At 39.2% G+C, this 24,450-nt stretch overlaps 1 protein-coding gene across 1 annotated transcript in view; it reads right to left on the reverse strand.

Moving 5' to 3' along the window:
- LOC117389056 (CUB and sushi domain-containing protein 1-like) overlaps positions 1 to 24,450 on the reverse strand; it is a 234,072-nt gene that overhangs the window by 15,139 nt on the left and 194,483 nt on the right. Inside the window, exons 42-61 of the mRNA XM_033986629.2 lie at positions 24,202 to 24,411; positions 23,032 to 23,220; positions 21,681 to 21,858; positions 19,528 to 19,673; positions 18,888 to 18,968; positions 18,451 to 18,564; positions 17,201 to 17,317; positions 16,985 to 17,056; positions 16,605 to 16,751; positions 14,437 to 14,625; positions 14,127 to 14,312; positions 13,684 to 13,881; positions 12,853 to 13,026; positions 11,902 to 12,075; positions 11,586 to 11,759; positions 10,259 to 10,447; positions 9,144 to 9,320; positions 8,181 to 8,366; positions 4,666 to 4,842; positions 3,502 to 3,687 (exon numbers count right to left, since the gene is read on the reverse strand). Coding sequence (XP_033842520.2) covers positions 3,502 to 3,687; positions 4,666 to 4,842; positions 8,181 to 8,366; positions 9,144 to 9,320; positions 10,259 to 10,447; positions 11,586 to 11,759; positions 11,902 to 12,075; positions 12,853 to 13,026; positions 13,684 to 13,881; positions 14,127 to 14,312; positions 14,437 to 14,625; positions 16,605 to 16,751; positions 16,985 to 17,056; positions 17,201 to 17,317; positions 18,451 to 18,564; positions 18,888 to 18,968; positions 19,528 to 19,673; positions 21,681 to 21,858; positions 23,032 to 23,220; positions 24,202 to 24,411 — 3,264 coding nt within the window. The remainder of the gene's footprint in view (positions 1 to 3,501; positions 3,688 to 4,665; positions 4,843 to 8,180; positions 8,367 to 9,143; positions 9,321 to 10,258; positions 10,448 to 11,585; positions 11,760 to 11,901; positions 12,076 to 12,852; positions 13,027 to 13,683; positions 13,882 to 14,126; positions 14,313 to 14,436; positions 14,626 to 16,604; positions 16,752 to 16,984; positions 17,057 to 17,200; positions 17,318 to 18,450; positions 18,565 to 18,887; positions 18,969 to 19,527; positions 19,674 to 21,680; positions 21,859 to 23,031; positions 23,221 to 24,201; positions 24,412 to 24,450) is intronic.

The following is a 24,450-nucleotide window of genomic DNA, read 5'->3' on the forward strand; positions in this document are numbered from 1 at the left end:
CGAGAGTTTGCTCTAAAACTTTTCAGCATCATACAACCAGCCAAAGCACGGTGGTTCCAGCCCTTTGTGCTCAAAAACCACTTGTGCCCGTGTACAATGGAAGATTTGTATTTATGGTTTCATATAAATACAGTTTAATAGACCTGTACTTTCCATTCACACATTTCTTTTCAACACTCCTCTCAATAAGTGCCACGTATATAACCTGGGTTTGAATTGTTATGCTCCCATAACTGTAACCCTTAGTGGGAATAAGTGCAATATAAGTGTTATATGTATCCTGTAATTATAGTTTCTTTGGGCTACCTTTGTTTCTTCAGTTTACCCTCCAACACATCGTAGAGTTTTAATTCCTTTCCTCAGCTGTGTGTTTACAGGTTTAGGGGCAGGTATTGATTTGTCTCTCTTATTGTTTCTCACATCAGCTTCACCCACTCACCATCTCCCTCTCTCACTCTCCCTCTCTCACTCTCTCTCTCGCTCTCTGTCTGCCCCTGTCTCTCTCTCACCCTCTCTCTCCTCTCTCTGTCTTTCTCCCTCTCCCTCACTGTCTCTCTCTCTCACTCTCTCTTTCTGCCTCTGTCTGTCTCTCTCTCACACACTCTCACACTCTCGCCCTCTCTCCATCTCTCTCTCTCTCTCGAGGTCTCTCTGTCCGCCTCTCTCTCTCTCGTTTCCCTCCGTCTCTTTCACTCTCACACTCTTTCTCCCTTTGTCTATCTCTCTCCCTCCCTCTCTGTTTCCCTCTTGCTCTCTCTCGCCCTCTCTCTCCATCTCTCTCTGTCTCCCTCTTTCTGTCCCTCCCTCTCTGTCTTTCTATCTCCCTCTCTCTGTCTCTCCTCTCTCTCTCCCTCTTTCTCTGTCTCCTTCTGTTTCCCTCTGTCTGTCTCTCTCCCTCGCCCTCTCTCTGTCTCTCTCTCTCCCTCTCCCCCCGTCTCGCCCTCTCTCTCCTTGAAGGACCTTCTAATGCCTTGTCACACCATCCTTTCTTCCTTCCTTTTCACACTCATCCAACACCGGGTCCTCCTCTTTCCTCCTACAACAGCCTAATCTCAGGATTATTTGTGTTTTTGGTCCTTTGTGCCTTTCCTTACTTTACTGATCCAACACACATCTTCACTACATTTAATGATTTTACTCTTTCCTCCTCCTTTTTAGTGCAATAAGTTTTCAGATTCTTGAGAATTTCACGTTTGTTTTTTATGATATAACACAACATAATAACATCATTTGTCAATCGATTGGAGCGTTGCATTTCATTATGTCAGGTTTCTTTGTGTAGGCCCTGGTTTTGGTCAAAGATGTGGCAGTATTCCTTTGTGTAGGCAGGTTTTAAATGTGCCTACAACAACGAGCAATGTTTTAACACAGCAGTTTGATTAAATGTGTTACGTGAGCCTTTGCCATCACTGGTCTAATCAATTATACTTGTTCATATTGACAGAACTTTCCCGATTTTGACTTAGGACAACGGATGTAAACTAGCTATTGTGCTAATTCCGGCGTATTTACAGTGATGCTGTTTGACATGTTGATTATTATGCACTTATAAATAAATAAATAAATACATATACATATAACAGTGCTTTCCCACTCACCCTATCACTCAAATCACTAAACAAAGAGCAGAGTTTTCTAAAGATTTGTATATTTTATAGGTCTATCTATAGCACTGCTCCCTTTCTTTGGCTTTCACTGGATTCATTTGAGCCATCAAGCTATTTAAAATTGTTTCTGTTCCAAACATAATTAAAATGCCTTGTGGATTGTTTGAAGTTAAGTAACAAAGCAGAGTAAAATACTGGCAAGCAGAATGGAGAAATACTGATCAGAAGGAACAGCTGAACGACGCCAAGAACGACACAACTTAAAGACTTCCTGTTTTCATTCCCCTCATTTCTATCACCTACAGGATCTCCTTGTTGCACTTGCCTCGCTGTGCCCCACCGCTCAGGCTCGGGCTCGGGCTCGGGCTCGGTAGCCTTTGCTTTCTCTTTTTTCATCTCAGTTCAAAGCTTGTGCAACCGCAGCAGCCAGCAGGAGATTTTGTGTTTGTGGGAAGGAACGGCAGGGCGGATCTCAGGAAACGTTCCAACTTTTGCTGTTGTGGAGTATCAGAGCTGAACCGGTACAGGCTTTTATAAAACACACTTTAGTTTAATGTATTCTATTATTATTATTATTATTATTATTATTATTATTATTATTATTATTATATCTCTTTGCTAAAGTTACAAGCTATTTTCATAAGGCTCCAGTGTGGATGTTTTTGTGACTATTGTTTATTTATGCGGGTAGCTGTTGCTCTGTCAAAAGTTTCTTTTAATTAGTATTTTACTGGCTTTATGTGACATTTATTTCAGAGTACAAAACATTTCGGTGCAATTATAATGTAAAGTGATGCCCTTAAGTTTGGTAAAGTAAAGCTAAAGGGTATAACGACTCCTCAGTTTGTTTGCATTTCAGACAGGTTTAATCTGATGTGGCCAGATATGTCAGGTATATATAGCCAATGTCTCCTGTGGACATAGGAAATATATTGCCAGCATTAAAAACTAAAAACTGTATGCAAGGCAACATTTTACAGCATTTTAGGAGCCTCTCGATAGTTTTGTCAAAGAATTGGTTCACTAAAAAAGAAATAGATGAGAGTTTTTGTTTTCCCAACAAAACAATATCACTCTCAACTATAAAAAGTTTAAAAATAACTGCTTCAGTCTCTTGTGCCCAAAATCCACTCGTGTCTGCAATCAAAGCTTTGTGGGCACCAGTGTATTTATAATGAATTTGTGGCACAGAGTGAAAAGAATTGAGGAGTTGCACTCGAATGATTGGATGCTTTATGCTACAAATTCACAAAAAAACCCCCAAAAAAACCAATAATAATGGTAATTTTGTACATGCATTTGTGGCAATCCCTGCTTGGCAACGTTGGTCAGATCTTGAAAGCTAAACAGGGGCGGGGCGTGGTGTTATTTGGATGGGAATCTGCAGGAAATATCAGGTGCCACAGGGGGCAGCAGTGGCTATAGTGGAAGCTGTTGTGTCCTGTCCATTGTGATCACCAAATTGCCTTGTATGAATGTGGCTCATTCATTGGCCATCGCGCAGCCTCACTTTTGTCAGTCTAACCCAGAGCAGCAGTGGAATCATGCAATGTAAACCATCTCCAAAACGCACTACCTCCATACATACTTACCTACATACATTGCATTATTATCATTACTTTAATTCTAATTCTCCAGATGTTTTTCTCATACTGCATAGTCCTAACCTTATGCAACAACATCCTGGGCTAAAGAGATGATTACTTCCGTGCCCTTCACCACAGAGACCAGAGTCAAACCAGGGCATAGCTAGTTTCTTCTGTTTTGTATTTGCATTGGACAAAGTAAGACGACCCCAGCAGAGATATAAACGCACGTGTGATTAAAGACGCACACATAAAGTAGAGCAGCATACAGTGTACCCCCCTGATGCTTGTTGGCTGTTTGTTCTTACCTTTACAGCTTGGCTTGGTCTGGTTCCAGGTCCCATCTTTAGTGCAGTGTAATATATTGCGCCCGAGTCCCTGAGGTTCCATCAAGTGTCCAGGGTTACAGCGATACGTGACTGAGTGGTTGAAGGTAAAATCACTTCCTAAATAAACTCCATTGGCAATAGGTCCAGGGTCTCCACAACTGATGACTGCAGAATGGAAACAAGCACATTGATTATGTACAAAATCATGTACTTTATATCAAGGTTGGCAGTTAGACTCCTTGTCAAATGTGTATTATAGTGGGAGTGAACACGAGATTTAATGAAAGCCGATGTTTTTAGCCATTCCTGCCTGGCCCATGAACCTCCTCCTCCTTAACCTTCACACACAGTCTCCTCAAACTTCCCTAGAGCAATTTTGCACGGAATATAAAGAGCTTTATCAACCTCCTACAATCTTTCTCCAAAAACAGTCTGTTTCTGGGCTGAAGCTGAAATGCCTTTCAGAATACCTGCACTGGAGCATACCAATCTGTCGATTCACTATTTATGTTTACTCTTCCTCATCTCTCTTGTTATGTACCAACAGCAGTGTGCCTTGGAAATACTGATGGAGAATGAGGCTTGAGGAGGCTGACTGGTTTATTTACAGTAATTACGTTCTTCACAATTTCAAATCATAAACAAATTAGAAGTCCATCCCAATCTGACAAACATAGAGGCTTGAATGAGGCGTAACTGAATGATCACATCTCTGACTGTTGTATTCCTAATGTTATTTTTATACTCATAACAACCCCACAACAAACAGAAATTCTCTGTATTTTGACAGATCAATCAATAACCTGCAGCTTGTGCGACCCTCACAAACCACTGATTCACTGCAGTTCTTTCTAGGTCCACTTTTAAAAGGGACTGATCACTTATAACCAAGACAGAGCTGTAAAAGTAGAAATGTTCAACTTAAACAAAAGCAAAAACATCCCTGGTAGCACACCCCTCAACCAAAAAGTTCTATAGTTCTCCCTTAAATGAGGTGCGTTTCCCTGTAGATAACTTATTAAACTAGATCATTACTTGCTTTGACTTATTTGTGCATTTATGAAGTAACTGTGTGATCACTAAGCATTTCATTTCTTTACGGTCATAATTCTGGTCAGTGTAAGTTAAAACGAGTGATCTTACCTGTGCAGTCTGGAGGTTGCCCTGTCCAGGTGCCATTAGTTGTGCAATGTCTGGTAGTCAGGCCCGATGTTTTAAAGCCATCCCAGCATGCGTACGCCACAGAGCTGCCAAAGGTGATGCCATCGCTGAAGATGATTCTGCCATGTGCCGGGGTGCCGGGATTGCCACAGGAAACAGCTAAAATGTGACAAAAAGTGTTTAACAGTGGGGATTAATCAGAGAATCCTACTACAGGCAATGCTGTCGGGGCTGTCACCCGGGCTGATCAGCTGGATTTTGAATAAAGAGATCATCGTTTGACTCTTGCGGCAAATACCATTCAGTATATTCTGGAGGCACTACTTCTGATTAATGACCCAAACTTTTTGGAAATGTGCCCAGACTGACAGATGTACTACAGGATTTCAAATGCGCGATAAAGGTTGTCATACATCTATAGAACCCAGCGGCACTACAAAAGAATGACTGAACAATGCTCTGAGCCTTTAGCCTTTACGGGAATAGAAGCTGCATCCTGCTTTTAGTTATATTAAGAACACACATGACAAAAAGGATGTGCTGTAGTCGAGAAGTACTATATAAAATAATGGAAATTAAAATGATCAAGAATATTATCACACACAGAGTCCATACCAAGTACAAGTAATGCTTGTTTTCTGCCTAAAAGTGTTTGATTTCAGTCAAATTAAAGCTTCAGGTCGGCAAAACTAAGTATCAATTATGACTCATCGTAGATTTCCCATGATGCCCCCCATCAGATGCTTCTCTTTTAGTGTTTAGTACTTGCCCAGAAAGGTAACATCTTCAGCACACACTTAAGAAATAGTTTTTTCTGTCTTTAACAAAGCAGTGATTTAAGATAATTATTTAGCAAAAGTTTTATATTGGATGCCCTTCCCAGTATAACTTTTTATTAATGCACACAGACAAAATGCAAGCATAAGCAGCGAGATTTAAGATGTCTTTACCTTTAATAAATAATGACAAAGGGTATTCCCCTGATCTTGTTGGTGAAGTGAATTTAAAGTAAAACAGACAACATTAGCAGTACAGGACACCCATGGTCTGTGGGGAACACAGACGTGCCTGGTCCAAACTAGTGAGCCATTGATCTTCAGTTTGCTGGCACAGCACATTAACAGAGCAGACAGGAATTAGCAACCAGCCAAAGCACATTTCACTAATAAGTTCATGACAGCTGACAGCCTCAGACAATCAGACACCTATTGATGGGGCTCATTAGTTAGAGCCTTTAAAAGCTCTACTCAGGCCAAGCTTGTGCTCGTGTAGAGTGTGTGTAAGATTTTTGCTTTGTTTTGTTGTGAGTGCAAGTGTTGCAGTGCACGTGTCTGGAGGTTTTTGGAGCATGTCTCAGTGATATATGACGCATCCTTTCTGAATCAGCTTTTAACCAGTATTAGCTTAATGAAAAACAAGGCCACGCAGACATAAATAATCATGGTTGCCTAAAAACACAGACAGAAGTGCAAACATTGTGTGTGTATAGATTTTCACGTCAGTGACAGCGCACAGGAAACTGGAGCCACATAATGTTTGTCAGCAAAATATTTACTAATGAAGTTGCAGCTTGTACATCGTATTCAAACTGGAGGCTCTCACCTCTCACCTCCCCAAAAGACTCCTCCTCCTTAGGCCCTCAGCTCTTCCACACCACCAGGGTCTGCACCCCGGGGTAAGATTTATCTTCAAAAATATTCTACTCCCCTTGTACAATACATGGGTCTAACTGCCAAAGGTGCAAAAACACAATTGAATCTAATGCATTTGTCATTTTGTACAGGTGAACAGTCCTGATGTCATGACAGAAAATGGATGTATAGGTTCACATTAACATTCAGACACATTCTTAAAACCAATTTCAAATGTAATAACTACTGTGGGTTATTTTATTGTATAAAAGGATAAAAATGATGGACTCAATTCTTGACATTTTAATTTAAAGCCTTCAAATACTGGCTCCATGATAGAAAGGACTTACATGAATAACTGCAAACTTTAACACATGTTTATATTTAACAGTGTATTAGCTCAGAGGACAGTGGTGTCAGTAAAGTGTAGATACTTTTATAAAAGGTTGTGCAATTATTACACAACATTATGGATACAACAAAAATGGGTGGAGATCTCTCCTCTTTTGTAAATGTAGTGCCTTATTTGGGGCCTTGACAAACCACCTAAAAATCTCTCCAGCTATAGCATAATCATTATCATCATCATTAGAGAACTTCCTATAATTACGAGAAGTTCTGCTAAGAGAGCACAAAGTCTAAGAGAGACACAATACGATTTAGTTAATTGCATTTAATTGTTAAAAAGTAAAGTGCCTTTAAAAGTGTCTTTAAATTCCTAAAGTGAGAACTTTAAAGCTGCACTGTGTAACCTTTTGGGTGGAGGGTCCACCCCTGCTTGTCCCCATGAACATGTTATTACTTTGCCTGGAATGTTCCACAGTCATTAAACTTATCTATCTCCATGGAGACAAGAAGGACCAAGTTACTGGTCAGATCTGTGGAGAGGCAATCCCACTCACAGTAAAAATTTATCTTAAATGCATTTTTTCCAGTTAACTACTATCGAATAAATGTTCATGTTTAAGTTTAATATCAAACCATGTAACATTCCAGGAAAGGCAATAACATCTCCATGGAAACAGATGGCAGACCCTTCACCACAAAAAGTTGCATACTGCCCCTTTAAACAGGCATCAAGAGTTGAAAAAGATATTTTAAAAAGAGCTGACGTTTTAAACCCAGTCTGCGTTTTCTCTTCCACAGACAAAACCACATCGAAACTGGGACAAAAGTGGGACTAAAGTGGGACTAAAGTGGGACTAAAGTGGGACAAAAACCTAGAACTAAACCTGAACTAGGCCAGGACTAAACCAGGAATAGAAGACGACCAATCCAGATCTACATCACAACTACACTAACCAGGACTAAATGAAAACCAAATGTGAATGAAGGTTTAATGTTACAACAAAATCTAGGAAACAGTAAGGTCAAAGGTCACTGTATATAAATATAATAATGACACTGAGGGAAGACAGCTAGTCGGCAAATCTGAAGATGTTGAGGTCTGTCTATGTCCACGATGAGAGTAAATTGTATGAATGAATAGATCAAATCAAGAAAGAAATCTTGTAAAATTGTTAAGAATAGTAAATATCACTACAAGGAGGCTGAAGTGAGACAAACAAGACAGGAATCTATAGGAAGACTAAGATAATATTTATAGATGTGGTGAAAGTAGACGGAAAGTTTGCTGGTGCGGGAAAGAACAGTGCAGAGAATTTGCTTTGCGGTGACAGTTCTTGAAAACAAAAGCCACAATAAGAGAATAAAAAAACATTATTGACTACACAAATCATGCATGACTTTTTTCTCATAATATATAAAATAGAACAGAGTGAAATGTCAAGTCTATCTGAAAGGTCTGTTGCAGCAATAATTCACATTCACCCTCCAAACCTCATTGAAGTTGTTTTGATTTCCTACCTTGACACACTGGTTGCGTCCCACTCCAGGTGCCATTGTGAAGACAGGTTCTCTCCACAGAGCCAATCAGATTAAACCCGGCCTCGCAGCTAAAACGCAGCAGGCTCTTGGTTTTAAACTCTTCCCCTCCAAGTCGGGCCCCATGTGGAGGCATCCCGGGATCTCCACAAATACCTGGACTCACACCTGTATAGATGAGAAGACATAAAGGTAATGTACCAAACACAAGTTGCACCGGAGCAGCATTGGACCCCTACTAAGACACTAAATTATAAAACTAACAATAAGGTTATAAAGGTGATACCTCCCAAGGGCCACTGTGTTAAAAATACACATTGATTCAAGCTAAAGTTTACTGAGCATGTTTGCTACAGTATAACGGAAGTTATTTTTACCCAGCTACGTTTACGATTTACAGTTATACACATATATGATCCACTTGTATGGTTGTATTCTGCGTTTAGGCAACTCCAAATTGTTCTAGCATTAAGAGCACAGAGCGTGTCACCATTTCAGCAGCTTAAATTCCATCGGTGGGGGATTTGTGAGTTTAACAGGGTACAGCTCAGAACACAGCGCCTTGCATCTCAATGAGGACCTCAGCTGCAGACAGGAGTCAGCCCTGCTGTGTGTTCTGTTCAGAGGCCAAAAGAGGAACTTAATGCTGTATTACATTGTTTGATCCACACACTAGACCAGTGTAGAGCAACAAACCAATCTATGAAGAACTGTCTTTGTGGATTTATCAGTCCTGGGGCTAAAACAAGATTTTAGGAAGGCACTGGAGTTGGTGGTAAAAATAAATAAAACACAGTATTCTTGATAATAAAATTAATATAACATTACTGTAGTACAAAAAAATAAAAGTGTCTATAGACAAACTCTGTCATGTTTGCACATTCTTTCAGTGTGATTTAATAATAAAATAAAACATGCTCATAAAAGATGTTAAAATATCTTCACCTGTACAGTATGGTGGTGCTCCACTCCATGTGCCATCCTCTTGACAGTGTCGGGTGGTGTTGCCCACTAGCACCCCTCCTGGCAAACAGGAGTAGCGCAGCACTGTGCCATACGTCCAGCTGTGGGTCCCAGACACCACTGCATTAGGCGGGACACCAGGGTCACCACAGGAAATGGCTGTGTGGGGAGTGATAGATCAGAGAGAGGCAGACTGGTGTTAGTGAGAGTGGGACCCAATCCAACTATAGATTGCAGATAGCACTGCATTAGGGCCTGCAGCTGGGTCACTGCAGGAGACAGTGACAGGAGGAACTGACAGAGGCTGCTCACTGCATCAGCACAGAGGAGGTGCTGTGAGGAGTTTGTTTTGCAATATTAATATGTATAATATACAATGTACAACATGTACTTGCTAGAAAAAGTTTTCTATAAACTTCTCTCTCTCTCTCTTAGGTTTGATTTTTTATTTCATTTTAAGTTTTTGTTTTCATTATCACACCTTTTTTAGAACTACTCCTTGAAGCTAGACACATATATATGTGTTTCCACCCTATTCACCTCAGTTTTCCAATAAATCAGCATTGAATGCAATGTGCATATTAAGATTGTGTCTGATTCTAAAGCACTATCTGCACATCTTCCATTATATCTGCCTTATCTTTCTGTATCTCTGTGATGCTCTATCCCCTCTTTGCTGTCCTGTTTGTCTGGGGATTTATTTTCTCTTTTTTGAATCAGCCTTCCATTTGCTATCGCTTCCTGGTTTAATCTGTATGTTTCTATCAGCCATGGTCGCCTGGTGACAAGAACAGCTATTGCTTCTGAGACACAAGCTCCCTTCCTTGACTTCCCTTTATGTTTTTTCCACACAAACACACGCACACAGACAGCTGTATGGTACATTCATTATACACTGGACTCCTTTTCATGATTATAGCCCTATTTCCTCTCTTAAACTCAACCACTTTTTCAGTTATGTCTCCTGAAGCCATTACATGTCTTTCCCACCCTTTTTGATATATTGAAAGTTCTGTAAACAGATAGTTGGATTTTGATTATATTTTGTAAAATGAACAGTTTCTCTGACGTTATTCTCGCTGTAGGTGTAAGCATACCAAGGCAGCGTGGGACTGGTCGGTCCCATCGTCCATCATGTTGGCAGGTGAGCAGAGCCGAGCCCAGCAGGTAAAAGCCTCTCTTACAGTGAAAGGCCACAGTTATTCCGTAGCTAAAGACCTCAGGGTAACGCAGGCCTGAATGACGCACACCATTCTCCACATGCCCCGGGTCAGAGCAGTTTACCACTGCACAGACAGGAACAACACACAATTCAGTGTCTGACAAATATCTACATGACAGAATACAGAGCAAAAGATGAGCAGCCTAAACTGTCAAGAGCAGAAAATATTACATTCGCAAGATACGTTACATTCTTGTGTGGTCCTAATATGAGTAAATGTGGGATTAAATCACATAAGCATGTTGCTTATTTCATTTCTAATTGGAATGGTTTTATATGTGTTCCAGTTATTATTTATGCTTTTTAAGTTGTGAAGACATCATAGGTTTGTTTATCAATAGTACTTCATCTATTAGAAACACTGTTGTAAGAAAAGTCCTACAGTACAGAGACAGATTCAGATTTAGCCCTTATCCTCATTGTGGTTACATTTCAGTTGTTATTTTATCAGATCCTATTTCTGGATGTAACACTCTTTTCAACTTCTCCAGATGCCCTCTTTTATCTTGTTATTGTTCTCGTCTTTCCTCTGGCCTTCCTATTCTGTTCTGGTCTTTGGGTAGATGCCAGAGAGCAATTTTACTTTCCACATGTCACTGGGGAGACTGACATTCGCTCAAATTTAAGTCTGTGGGGGACAGGGCTTTGTGCATGAGGAGGTGTGTGTGTGTGTGTGTGTGTGTGGGGGTGTCTTTGTCTTGGCTGGAACCCTGTGGGAAGAAAGAAAGTTTCTGTCTCATAATTGACAGCGGCTGCTGGGAAGGAGAGAGACAAAATAAGGGAAAGGAGAGTGAATGAAGGGCAGAGCTATGTGGAAGCAGTTCACCAGCAAAAGTCACGTGACCGTTGTATCGATCTGCAACCGACAAAGAAGGATGCCTATGTGTTTTTGTATGATTGCTAGTGTGTCAGAGTTACTCAGTTAGGTTAGATTAGATTAGAGTGTAATTACTGTATGGACGGCTCCATGGTTCGTGGTTACTGGCAGAATACTAAATATAAATACTGAAAAAAAATCTAAAAGAAGTCTTAAATGTCATAATTTTCCTTTCAGCATTACTCATTACCTCCCCTGGTGACAGTTTACTTAATCTTTAAAACATTAATTACTGGATGCTAAAAAATCCATTATTTACTAAAACAATGGCTTGACCTCTAGCTCAAAGGTACAAGCACTATCTGAGTAAAATGTGTGTAGTGACCTTTGCAGACAGGCAGGGGGCTGCTCCACTGGCCGTTGAGGCGGCACTGGGCCCGCGCACTTCCACTGAGGACATAACCTTTGCTGCAGGTAAAGTTGACCACATCATTCAGGTTGAACTCGCTGCCATTGGTCCGGCCATTGGCAGGGTTTCCAGGGTGACCACAAGTAATTGCTGTGGGAGTAGAGAGTGAGGAAAAATTTTGATGAGAAAGTGAAAGAAAAAGTAATATGTGCAACAACCCGACATTTCACCTTTTTGAACTTTTTTTTACCGAAACTAAGAATCAGAAGTTGTAACTAAAAGTTCTACTCACGAACACACACGGGAGTTGTTCCAGACCAACGATGGTCCTGTTGGCAAATTCTGACAGATGTGCCAATGAGTCGATATCCCAGCATGCACTGGTACACCACGGTGTCACGGTAACTAGAGCCATCTCCACTAATGTGGCCGTTCACAATGGGATCTGGAGAATCGCAGTGACCGGCTACAGACACAAACAGATGGGAAAATACTCAAGTCAAGACATCTCTATGAAAATAGTTAATTATTAACAGTGTTTTTTAGTGAATGTCAAATTACTAAACAATAAGCACTGCCTTACAATTATGCTTAGTGCTGTTTGTACATTTATGCAGAGCATAAACATAAAGCAGATCCACGGTGCATACTTGTGTGCTACACTTTAAGTGTTTAAAATATTCAAGGAGCGAGTTTTAACACAGTTTAAATAAGAAGATAAATCTACTTCCATGATGCATGCATGTTTCACCTGTTTTATATAATTTTTCCTTTTTGGGCCAAAAACCCAAGCCATGTACAGTACTCTTCACTCTACTAATCAGTCGTCCGGTGGAAATTCCACTTTCTCTTTTCTGATCTCCAGCTTGTGCCTGATTTCTAATTTTAACAGTTCAAAGAAATGAATCAACATAATGTGCAAAATTGAAAGGAACAGATGAATGAAAATAATTGTGCACAATTTTATTCCCAGCAGGAGGTTGATACAGTTCATGTTTTTATGTAAGACATGTCACCGGAGAGATCTGTACTGATGCTAGGATTGTGTATGCTAATCCTACATAGTTTTTTTTACATTTTGTTATTGCATACCTATTGGATAAATCTATGTACAAGAGCCTATCTGCATAAAATGTCTCTGACAAATGATTTGTCATTGTCTAATTTTACTTCGACGCATTATCACAGTTCATACCAAGGGGAAAGCACAAGACTAAACCCGGTCACTACTGCATGACCGTACCTAAACATCTGGTCTCTGTCCCACTCCAGAGGCCGTTCGCCCCACACTCCCGGACATGTGACCCAACCAGAGTGTATCCATGGTTACACATGAAGATGGCAGTTGCTCCAAATGTGGTCAACGTCCCCAGTTTGGTGCCAAAGGGAGGAGAAGGAAGCTCACCACAGGAGATGACTACAAGATAAAATGAATATAATTATAACATTGTCTGAAGCTCAAGATTTTGGATGAGAACATTGTAAATTATTAAGTGTTCTAACTGTTGGAAATGGTTAACATCATCACGATTGCATGGTTATGTAAGCCAAGTCAAATACCAGATAATGAGAAGACATTGTTCTAATATTAGGCAGAATTAATTTGAATCATTTTGTAAATCTTTCAAGTGTACACAATTCATTCTTTCAATGACAAAGACTATTTTAACTAATTGGAAAGTTTTCAAAGACAAACTGTTCCCTTTGTAAGGAAGCAAATAATAAGACAGACAAATATAAATGTTAAGACAAAAATCCACATAAACCAGGCAATTACGGGCTGCATTCAGAACAAGTGATTAATACTGATTAATACAGTATTAGTCCTGAAGATCCAACGATGACAGAGCATTTACAAGCTTATTGGAAGGAGAAACAGATTGCTACTGTATTAAAGAATATGACATACAGATTGTAAAGCCAGTGAACCGTGTGTATATTTCTGTTTTGGACATGTGCACTGGTTATTTTCCAATATGCTGCACTGACTAACACTGGAAAACTAACTACATGGAACTACAATTTGGACACGTTATGTACTGTATAGAGCATTGCATAATTGACATATATTTACTCTTGCATGTTGCCGGGTCGTCTGAGCCCTCCCATGTTCCATTGGCCAGACAGCGAAGAGTCCGATGCCCAATGCCCAGATAATGACCCGATGCACATTCCAGCATCACCACTGAACCATACTCTCCCAGTCTGCCAATCAGCAGGCGGTACGTCATGTGCTCTGTCAAGATCCCCTCAACATTTGGGCAATGGACAGCTGCAGAATGAAACAGATTTTTCACAGATTTTTACTAATAACTGTAATAATGAAATGAAATCAAAGACTATAAAGCGTCAATGAATAAATAAAACCAATAAAAATAATCGAAATAAATAAAAGACACAGAAATCCACAACTTGTGCCATGTTAACAGAATAAAAGTGGGTCTTAAGATGAGACTTCAAACATATGAACATGTATTAACTGCCATTGCTGACAAACTAGAAAAAAACAGCCCTTACGTAGGCATCTGGGAGGTGACGCTGCGTTGGTCCAGGTGCTGTCCTCTAAACATACTGCAGTCATAGGGACATCAGGGTCCAGATGAAAACCATTGTTGCAGAAGTATGTCACCTGACTGCCGACTGTGTACTGGTACGCATGGAAACTGCCATTGCCCAGGGACTGAGGGATTCCACATGAGATTGCTGCAAATCATAAAAAACATTGTTATGTTTAACACTTTAGATAAAAAATAAATAAATAAAATAAAAATAAAAATAAAGATGTAAGCAGTAACACAAGGTTATACCAGAAGAGACAAACATTTACCCTGACAGATTGGTGTAGGTGTGTCCCATTGGTAGAGACCGTTTTGGTGAAGTCTACATGTAGCATTAGTTGCTCCAACCAGACGGTAACCACGGTTACAAAAAAACAGCAGTCTGCTTCCAGGACGCAGGGACGTTCTGTTGACCACTCCTCCATTGATGGGTGGGTCATTGATGCTACAATACGCAGCTGAAAGGTACAGAATCATTGACTTATTTTCATCCTCTAAAATTAACTGTTCATTTTGTGTCAGCAAAGTCTAAAATTATTATATGTTTTTGATGGAAAAGCATTTAAAACTAGTTTTAAATGTTAGACACCAGAGAAACTGTGACAGAGCCACACAGAGTCCTTTGTGTTGTTGGTTACAGCGACTAGACCATGAAAAATGATCTTTAAACTCGGCCAGACTCAGCACTGAGCCACTTGGCTCTCCCTCGAGCATTGTGCTCCACCTGGACCTGCTGCACCTCTCTATTCGCTTTAAGTGGTGGATTGACATTCTTTCCAAAAAAACAGGACAACTCACAAGAAAATGATCTTACAACCTTTGCAAAAACAAAGTTTTATCCAAAACATTTTGCCAAATGTTTAGAAAACACTTTTAGCACAATTATGCAATTTTGAATCCCACAATTTTTTATTGCTAATAATATTCAAATTATTAATTAAAAGTAACTGTGCTCTGGTGTGAGCATGGTGTGATAATAACAACAAAATAAATCATAAAGTAAAACCTCACCAAGAAACACATATACTACAGTTGCAGTGTCAACACTCTTTAAAGTGTTATCCCCGGGTGATCCACTGAAGACGTGAAAAATGGAGCACGAACTACACAATGCATATGTTAACAACTTTATGGTAGGATTGTGTTGATGTGTATTGCGGCATGCTACTTCACCTCTCTTGATGGAAAGAGATAGGGGAATCTCAGCAATAAATTTCAGTCCTCTGTATAGCTGTTGTTGTTAGTGCTATACTACACCATGGGGAAAAGACAATGCTATTACTTCAGACGCTAGCGCTGGTATAAAACTAAGCTAAAATACATAAGAGTAGAGAGCCTCCCAAAGATTGACCCTGGGACTCACTCCTCTGGGCCCTCACAGGATTACTGTCAGTGAAAATTCAGTTTGTCATGGCTGCTAGAGTGAGAACCTGGAAATAAGTCTACACAAGTTACACACACCAGCACTCAAATTCAGTTTATAGGCAGCTAATGGTGAATAAAACCCTGCTTATACCTAATGAATCCAGTTCTAAATTAATTGTTAAGCGAACAAACTGCTGTGCTAATTTAATTCAAATCTTAATTAGCCTGTTGTGTCAAAAATGAGCTAAACCACACTGTCATGGGTATCCAGCCTTGATGTATCTATTTGTTTTGAAGAAAAATAAATGTTTAATTTATTTAATCCAAAGTAAAATAAGCAAATGAAAAGTGTTTGGGGCTTAAAGGGCCAATATTATGCAAAAAAAAAAAAAAAAAAAAAACACTCTTATGAGCTTTAAGCCATGTTAGAAAGTTGTTACCTCCACAAAAAAAACATTCCCAGAGATATATTTTGTTTCATTCACACATGTTTGAATAATCCTGTAATATTAGTCTGACTGCAAGTTCAAAATGCTCCGTTCCACCTTGTGATGTCATGCAGTGGTAGTTTTCAATTTAGCAGCTCCTTTTACCTTTTGTTTAGAAGAGAAATCATCCAAATTATTGTAGTGCAGGTGTGTGGAGTTTAAAACACAGTGGAGCACTTTCTGTATCACCTCATGACATCACAAGGTGGAACAGAGTGTTTTCAGTTTGAGAAAAGAGCTCAGCCTAAATATGCAGAGTTTGTGTGCTAAACGTGTGAATGAAACAAAACAATTCCAGGTTTTTAATGAGGAAACAACCATATAACTGATCAGAAATAGCTTAATATGGGCCATTTAAATTAACTACATCATTAAGCAAATTAACTGTCCACATATAGTTATTAGTTTATAAATAAACAATAAATTACAAAAAAATTATCTATACCCATCATTTATTTTCCCATATATTTTCCACATATTTTCCAGAACTTAATATGGTATAGAATCATGTAAAGTAAGCTGTACCTTATTATATTTATAGTGCTTCTATGAGACAAAGAAACGTTTTGCAGTCGCCTTTGTACCTGAGTATCGGATCTTGAAGCCTCTCTTATTGGTTGCGTGATCAGTGGACCATCGCAAATACAGCTGGTTTGTCTTTGATGTGAAGTTAAGCTGGATGGAGTGGTTACCGCTTAGAGCCACTAGTAAAGGGCTTTGTCCCGAGGATCCTGGAAAAAACAAATGAATGAGACATGACATTTGTCTTTACAGCAGGTTGCACCGTTTATAACATGTATAGTTAATATGTTAAAGCAGGGGTTTGAGGAGTGGGGCATGTGGGTCAAGTGGAGCAGTAAATGTTTCTAGACAGATGAAAAACCATGTACGTATGTGTTTATTTTATTTCTTTCTCACCACTTTTTACATTTTGCACTTGATAGAACTAGAAGAATAAACATACCATCAAAAATCTCCAATTCATCAAACTGTTTCTCACTGTGGAACATCTCAACATAGATATTGATAGTGTAACCTAGACCGGAAGAAAACGAACAACGAATTAAAGAACAGCAATAATAACTGCACTCCGGTACGTACTTATCACCTCACAATCTTGTTACTGTAAAACTGTAATTAACACATCCACACATGTTTGACACCGAGATCAATGGCGCACCTGGAACCATCCGCAGCAGCCACGAGCACGTCTGACTGTTGGGGTAGTTGCTAGGAAACCCCGGACTTAGGATGACTCCAGACGACAAAGAGCGCTCCTCATTCGCCGGACACTGGGCTGAAATAGTCAACAATACAAACATGCATTAAACTGTTACGACTGGTGCTAGTATACATGCCGGAGTGTGTTTAAAATGTTGTTAATGCTGCAAGTTTAGGTTAAATATACACATTTCTTTCATTTAAGACAATTGCGTTTCAAGTTTGAGTACGCTCTATGATTGAAAGGTGTTTATTCTGCACTTTTCTGTTTGAATGTTTATTTTGTGATGATTATTTATGATTATTTATGTTCTGATTTGTGACTTTAATGCATTTCTTATTCCGTAAAGCACTAGTTTGTGAACAAATCGTGCTTTTCTAATAAACTTGCCTTGCCTTTATCATGGTTAAAGTGAATACAATGGCTTTGGCAGAGTTCTTATGTTTTTGAGTGGGTTTAAGTTAGCTTTTTGCAGCGTTGTGTCAGTATTTGTACATAGCTAAACTCACATTTGTTCATATGTTCTCATAACCTGGCTAGCATTTGGCAGATTATAGTTTTGAAAAGATTTCGCTCAAGTTGCCAGAAGGAACATTTTGATTGCACTTATGTGTCTATATCAAAGTATCATTTTAACAAAGGTACAACTTTCAAACTAAACCCTGCATTGTGTTATAAATATTGGAAGCCACGGAGAAACTTTCCAATACTGCTGCGTGAAAAGTAAAGCGATTCCTGAAAAATTGCTGGAAATGACACGCTGCTTAAATGAAAACATCAGTGTGTAACAAATGATGCAGTCAAGAAGCAGTGAATTCTTACAACCTGACATCAAATATAGTCATTAGTGCCAAGATTTCATCTCTGAATCTCAGCTGCCTGCTCTAGAAAACTATTTTTCTTTTGCTAACCACCATGAAGTGACTTTTATATGACAAAAACATTAGTAAAGATGGGCAGGTGGTTAAAAAGGTGGTTAAATAAAAACATGAACTATGAAAAGGACAAACATAAATACAGCATTGTACAGCTAACGCAAAGAAAGTTGTAAATGATCATTCTGTATTTGTTATATTGTCTTAAAAGTGTTACAGTGTCAACTTTTCTTTTAGTTTATACAAATAACAGAGTTATAAAGCCCCGATTAAGAGTAGAAACTGATTTTTAAGAGTAAAAACTGATTCTTAAGAGTAGAAACTGATTCTTACCTTGACAAGTTGGTGGCGGAGATTCAAAAAGTAAATGTGAGTTGAGTTTACACATCAGCTCCGCCTTTCCAACCAGAGTGTATCCAGGTAAACAGTGATACTTCACAATATCACCTGGAACAATAGTGACAATTTGCACTCATTTATATACAAATAGAGGTGGGAATTGTAGTTACTTCTTGAATACTTAGACAAACTTTACTGTTGCCCCACTGTCTGTCTGCAGGTTTTTAAAGGGATCATGAGTGTGTGTATGTGTGTGGGTTTTTTTTCATAATTAAAATAAAAGGAGTGAGATCATTATTTGAAAACAGCCATGTCTGCTAGAACTGAAACAAGGCTACAGCCGCCCGTTATTGATCCCAGGCCTATCTTCTATATTGCACCAATCTTCAATATTGACAGATCATCACTTGTCCAGTAATGAGGATAATTACCAATTTGGAAGTCTTCATCTTCAAAGATCATCTCAGCGTTTTCCACAGCGGGAGGAGTCGGGCACTTCTTCAGACGGTAAGCTGGAACAAAAAAAAGAAAACAATATATTTTTAGATGCCGGAATCAAATTATGTGCAAGTGTGAGTTCTTTTATTTTCAGTGGAAGTAGAATGAATGTTTACTTGGACTGTGTTTTACTGTGTTGCTGAATGTCCAGTCACTACCTTTTATACGTGTTATTATATAGCAACCAGTCTGTTTTGTTTATCCCTGGTGTTTATACAGAATTGCATCATAAAGGCTGAACTTTATCACCCTCTGTTCTGCGCAGGTCACTGTCCAACAGTCACTTTATATGTGCCCTGGCAGTGGGCCACATAAAAAGCATATAGTGAATAAAGTGTTTTTATGTTTCTTATACTGAACTGATATTACTGCTGATGGTCATGTTAGAATGTTAAAGAACTTTGAATTCTTCTCTTAATTTGTCAGTAATTAATGATACCACAGCTTCTTCAACTTCGAATACTAACACTGTGCAAATTGCGTGTTTCCTAATTATCATGCAACATTAGAGCAATCTTCAACAAACATAGTCACGGTAGTAGGAGTAACAGCAGTAGTAGTATAAGAATGTACCGTGGAAGTTGAGTATGAAGAGGCCCCCGGTGGAGAAGTCCGAGTGAAATCGTATGAGGACATTGGGGCTGCTGCTATAGGCCGTCTCCAGAGCTGTGTTACCGCTGAACACTCCCAGCTGAGGGCTCACTGTGTCCGGACCATCCCTGAGTCACACAACGGCACAATTTAAAGTGAAGGAGACAAACTGTACGGTATAGATACTCCTCGCAGGTCCCCGGCAATAAATTATTCTTAAGATGGGAGGCGCAACTCCTGCACTCTCACGTACAATTCATTCTGGGCATAACAGTGATGACTATGACATTTTATTAAACCCACAAGAGCAGGGCTGTACGTTTCTACCTCTTCTACTGCTTAACCTTACAACGGAAATATGCAGTGGTGGTGATGGTGCACATTGACTCACTTATTTGTGTTTTTATTATATAATCGAAATTTGTACATGTACAATTTGTGCACACTGCCGTTACACAACAAACAGCAATTTTACTCTATTATATTTTGTTTTTTAGGAACACAAATCAGGATATTACAGTGAGTTTGATTAATCCAAATTGCAAACAGTTTTTCTTTATGTGCAAATAATCAGATCTAATCAAAATAATCAAACACATATGATCAGTGAAATGGCATATTCATTTATTTTTCCCCCATAAGACGTTTTTTAATGGGCAAACAGTAAAAGCTTAAGCTGTGTTTTTAGCTGTTCTGGCCTCACTGAATAAAGTCTATGAATTTTATGTGCCAAGTTCATGTATAATATATTGAATGTTGTCAAAAGGTCTCATTTTGAAAGTCACCAAATGTCCATTTTCTGTTTTTTAATAACAGTGTATGTAGATTAAACAGGGCTTTAAAATTTTAATTCATAAAGAGTGTCTGTGAGATCTCAGGGCTACTCAATAATTCAAGGTCTTTTGAAGGTGTTGCTGCTCATTTAGAGATTCAAGTGGGCTATTTGAGTCTATTTTACATTAAAACTGAGTTAGAACATTCTTTCAACCATAACTATATAATGGGTATAGATAAATTATGTAATGAAATAGTAAGGAATACACCATTTCTAACAGCTGATGACACACTATGGTAGAAGTAATGGTTTTGAATAAAGAACAGGAATACAGAGAAAAATGACGTTAAGAGAATGAGTTCATCACAAACCGGAAATATATGCTGAAATATTGTATAATAGCGAAACTAAAAAGATGTAAGAGAATAACTAGATGACCAGAAGACACTAGTACAAGCGAAAAATAGTTACCATCATCTACTTTTAACCCTGCTCCCGTTCTCAAACAGACACTGAATGCTCGACCTGGTTGAATAAATTCAGCACGTTGATTCAAAAGAAATAAGTAAAGTGTCCATAACATGTCAGTAGTTTCCTTATGTCACGCCTTGGACCTTGTAAATTACAGTGAATTGCTTTGCCATGAGCCCATCTGTCCCTGGAGCTCCTTTAAAAACCCTGGACTTTAAGCTCGCCAACACATTCTATTTATTTTTTTCAGCCTTGGGAAAGAGCCAAAACCCAACTTGATCTGGGGTTAATTCCTGACAAATCAACGTTTAATATTCTTTAAAAGTAAGCACAAGGCAAACTCAAGGTAATATATGTGAACTGTCTGCCAGACTGACCTAAACTTGACAGATTCCACTGGAGTCCCTTTGGATTTGTGAAGCCAGCCCCTGCACTCCTCCTTTCATTACATTTCCCACTCCCCGCTGAATCTCATCATTACTGCCAGAGATCCTAAGCCCTCTCCGGCTCCGAGTATGGCCAGACTAGTGACTTAGATTGAATTGGTCAGTGGTCCCATTGTAAATGCATTACTCTCACACTCCCAGTATTACAATCTCACCTCCACAGTGAATTACATTATTAGGGCGTGAATCTCAGAATATATTCTTCATACCATAGACAAAACATGCAAACATCAGCCTTGATATAAACACAAGAGTACACTGTACATATGGAAAGTACTGACACATGTTTACATCAAAACGACAACATGGAAGAGGCATATTGGCCAATAAACTCAGAAAGCCAATAGGAAGAATGAACTCGCAGCTCATAACTTCAGTGACGCCACCAAGGCCATATATGAAAGTATATAAACATGAGTATAAAAGTGTATGCCATGACTCACCACACAGCAATGTAATCAGTGACTGGCTCCGTCTGCAGCAGAGTGAAGTTGATATAAACTCCATGTCCATGAGGAACAGTGATGATCCAGCTACAGTCCTGCGAGTTGGGGTACTCAGAGGGATATTGTGGTGAATAGATAGTTCCATTCTCAGCGGTGATATTGTAGCCACAAGGTGCTGTAACAGTACCATAAATGTATTCATTATCATAACATTATTATTCGAGAATAGATAGTAAATTAGGTTTAGTGTTTGCTTGTGCAAATTAGGGGACTTTGTTGCTTTAAGCTTTGTTTTACTCTGTATTCTTGGTTCCCAAATACATCTTTATCTTTTAAGACAACAAAATATTCCAACCACACACCAGGTTACAAAGCAGTCAAGTGAAATATGTAGACAGAGAGAAATGTACACAACAAATGTAAAACTTAACCACACAGTTCATGCAGGTGACACACAAGTGTCACCTGCATGATTCTATGGAAACAAAAAGTTTAAACCATTCTTACTCCAGACCATTCTCTACGGAGAGTGACACAGTTTATGTCATACTGTGGCATGATATTGATACTTTGCAGTGACATCAGACTGGGGGTACTCTACATGTATGTGTATGGACAAAATGTTCACCAGTTACCATGGAGACACAATGCAAACATTAGCTAACGTTAGCTATTGCTAACTTGTATTAAACAATAAATATAACATAACAGCAAATTATTATTTTTTTTAAGCATGACAATTATTTTTAGGTGGTGGCGTTAAAATATTTATTAGGCTCCAAATTAGCATTAGCATTAGCATTAGCCCTGACACACAAAGACGCACCTCTGTAAACACAGAAGTGTCCTTAAGTGAAGTTTCCTGGCATTTGTAAAGTGTTTAACACGTTGTTAGTGGCTTCTACCCGCAGCTCCCTGTCCACTGCTCGCTATGTCAGGATTTATTGATTTTAGCGTGACTTGGCAAAAACCTCATAGACGTTACATTACCCGGGAAGGGGTCAAGTATAAAAGTGTCCCCGACTGTCCCTCTGACTGGAAGTGGCCAGCTACTGTTGTGGACAAAGCCAATGCCTACAGTTAACATCACACCCCCAGGGAATGTGTATGACAGCTGCAAAGTATCAATAGCAAAGGGAACATTATTTCCAAGGAGACAAGCAGGTGCCAAGTAAGAGTCAGGTTTGTGGAGAAGCAAACCTGCTCACAAAGAAGACATGCTTTTAACTTGGTCTGTTTTCTGGCAAAAAAAGTTGGGCAGTAGGACTTTGAGAAAAATATAGCATGGATATTTACTGTAACATAATATATTTTAAGGTGAGGGTTTGGGTTAAAACTTAAAACTTACCTTCACATCGTGGAAAGGGGTGGTTCCACTTCCTGTTAGCTCCGTGTAAACATGTCAGTACTGGGTGTCCAATCAGAACATAACCGGGATAACACTGGAAAGTCACTGACTGGCCCGCGCTGAAGTCACTGTTAATGATGTCCCCATTGAGGAAGGGAGATGGGTCTTGGCAGTTTTGCAGCTGATAGGCTGAAAAGAAAAATACAATATTCCTCAGTGAACTGACGTACAGTATATATTTATAAATGGTATCAAGTAACCATATAGATTGCAGGTCCTGGTCGGTCACGTCTTGCTCTACATGTTTTGTCAAAGATTGCTTCAACAGTTTCCCATTGATTAAGTAACTCAGAAGATCTACATTAAGGTCAGGGACAAATATCGACAAAAAGCAGTCCAAGAGGAAAGCCGAGTCTCTTGACAAACCGACAAGTCAAGTACAAATGTTAAAGTGAGAGGATTATCTGAGGAGGCTCTGTGTCAGAAAGAGTGGGTTTAAAATGTTTGTTTGTTTTTTCTCTTAAAGACAACCTTGTAAAAGATGATTTTCTGCTCTCTGTAGACTGGGTCATAAGGAGGCGCTACAGTCTGAAAAAATGAATGTACAATAATTACCTGCAGAGGAGACACATACAGTGGCTCTCTGGAAAAGCTTGTTTAGCTGTGTACATTATTCACTATGTAGTTGTAGTTTATCGAGTTGTAGTTTAAGCTTCATGGACTTTACTATAAAAATATCAAACCCTTCTAGTCTATAGCGCTGGCAGCATGTCCACCTAGACATTACTGTGGTGTCAACCGCCTAAGTAAAAAAAAAAAAAGTTGTGTCAGTGCATATGAGCCTAAAGTACTTCTTGTGTCTTTGAAGAGAAACACTTTGGGCGATTACTTTCAGGACAGGACGCAGGTCTCTCAGAGGGATTTACTAACAATCCTTTAATGATGAGAGGAATGCCTTAAGATTTCTTTAAGTCTTTAATGTGACTTACATACGATCAAAGCATGTGACCACACGACTCAGACATTTTTTCTGCATTGTAATATTTTGATCATTTTCAATAATGAGGTCAGTAAGTTCCTTCCTGGGCTGAAACACACTCTAAATTTCTATCTGATAAACAAAACAATACATAGTAGGAAACCACAACGCTACCACAACATTGTACTCACCTTGGTAGGTGAGTTTGAAGCCCGGTCTGTTCTCTGAGTGGTCGCTGTAGAAGTGGATGATGGTGAGGTGGGTGGTGCTGAGCAGAGGTGGGGGGATCTGGGAGCCTGTAAACTGGCCAATAAGAGCTGAGCTGTGTTGTGGTCCAGCCCTGACCTCCAGAAAGTCATGGTTGTCCTCTGAGGAGAAGTTCTGAAACTGGATATGGGCTCCTACACAGTGAACAATATGGTGTAAATTTGAAAAAGTTG

Source organism: Periophthalmus magnuspinnatus, chromosome 3, assembly GCF_009829125.3.
Source record: "Periophthalmus magnuspinnatus isolate fPerMag1 chromosome 3, fPerMag1.2.pri, whole genome shotgun sequence".
Lineage (NCBI taxonomy): Eukaryota > Metazoa > Chordata > Actinopteri > Gobiiformes > Gobiidae > Periophthalmus > Periophthalmus magnuspinnatus.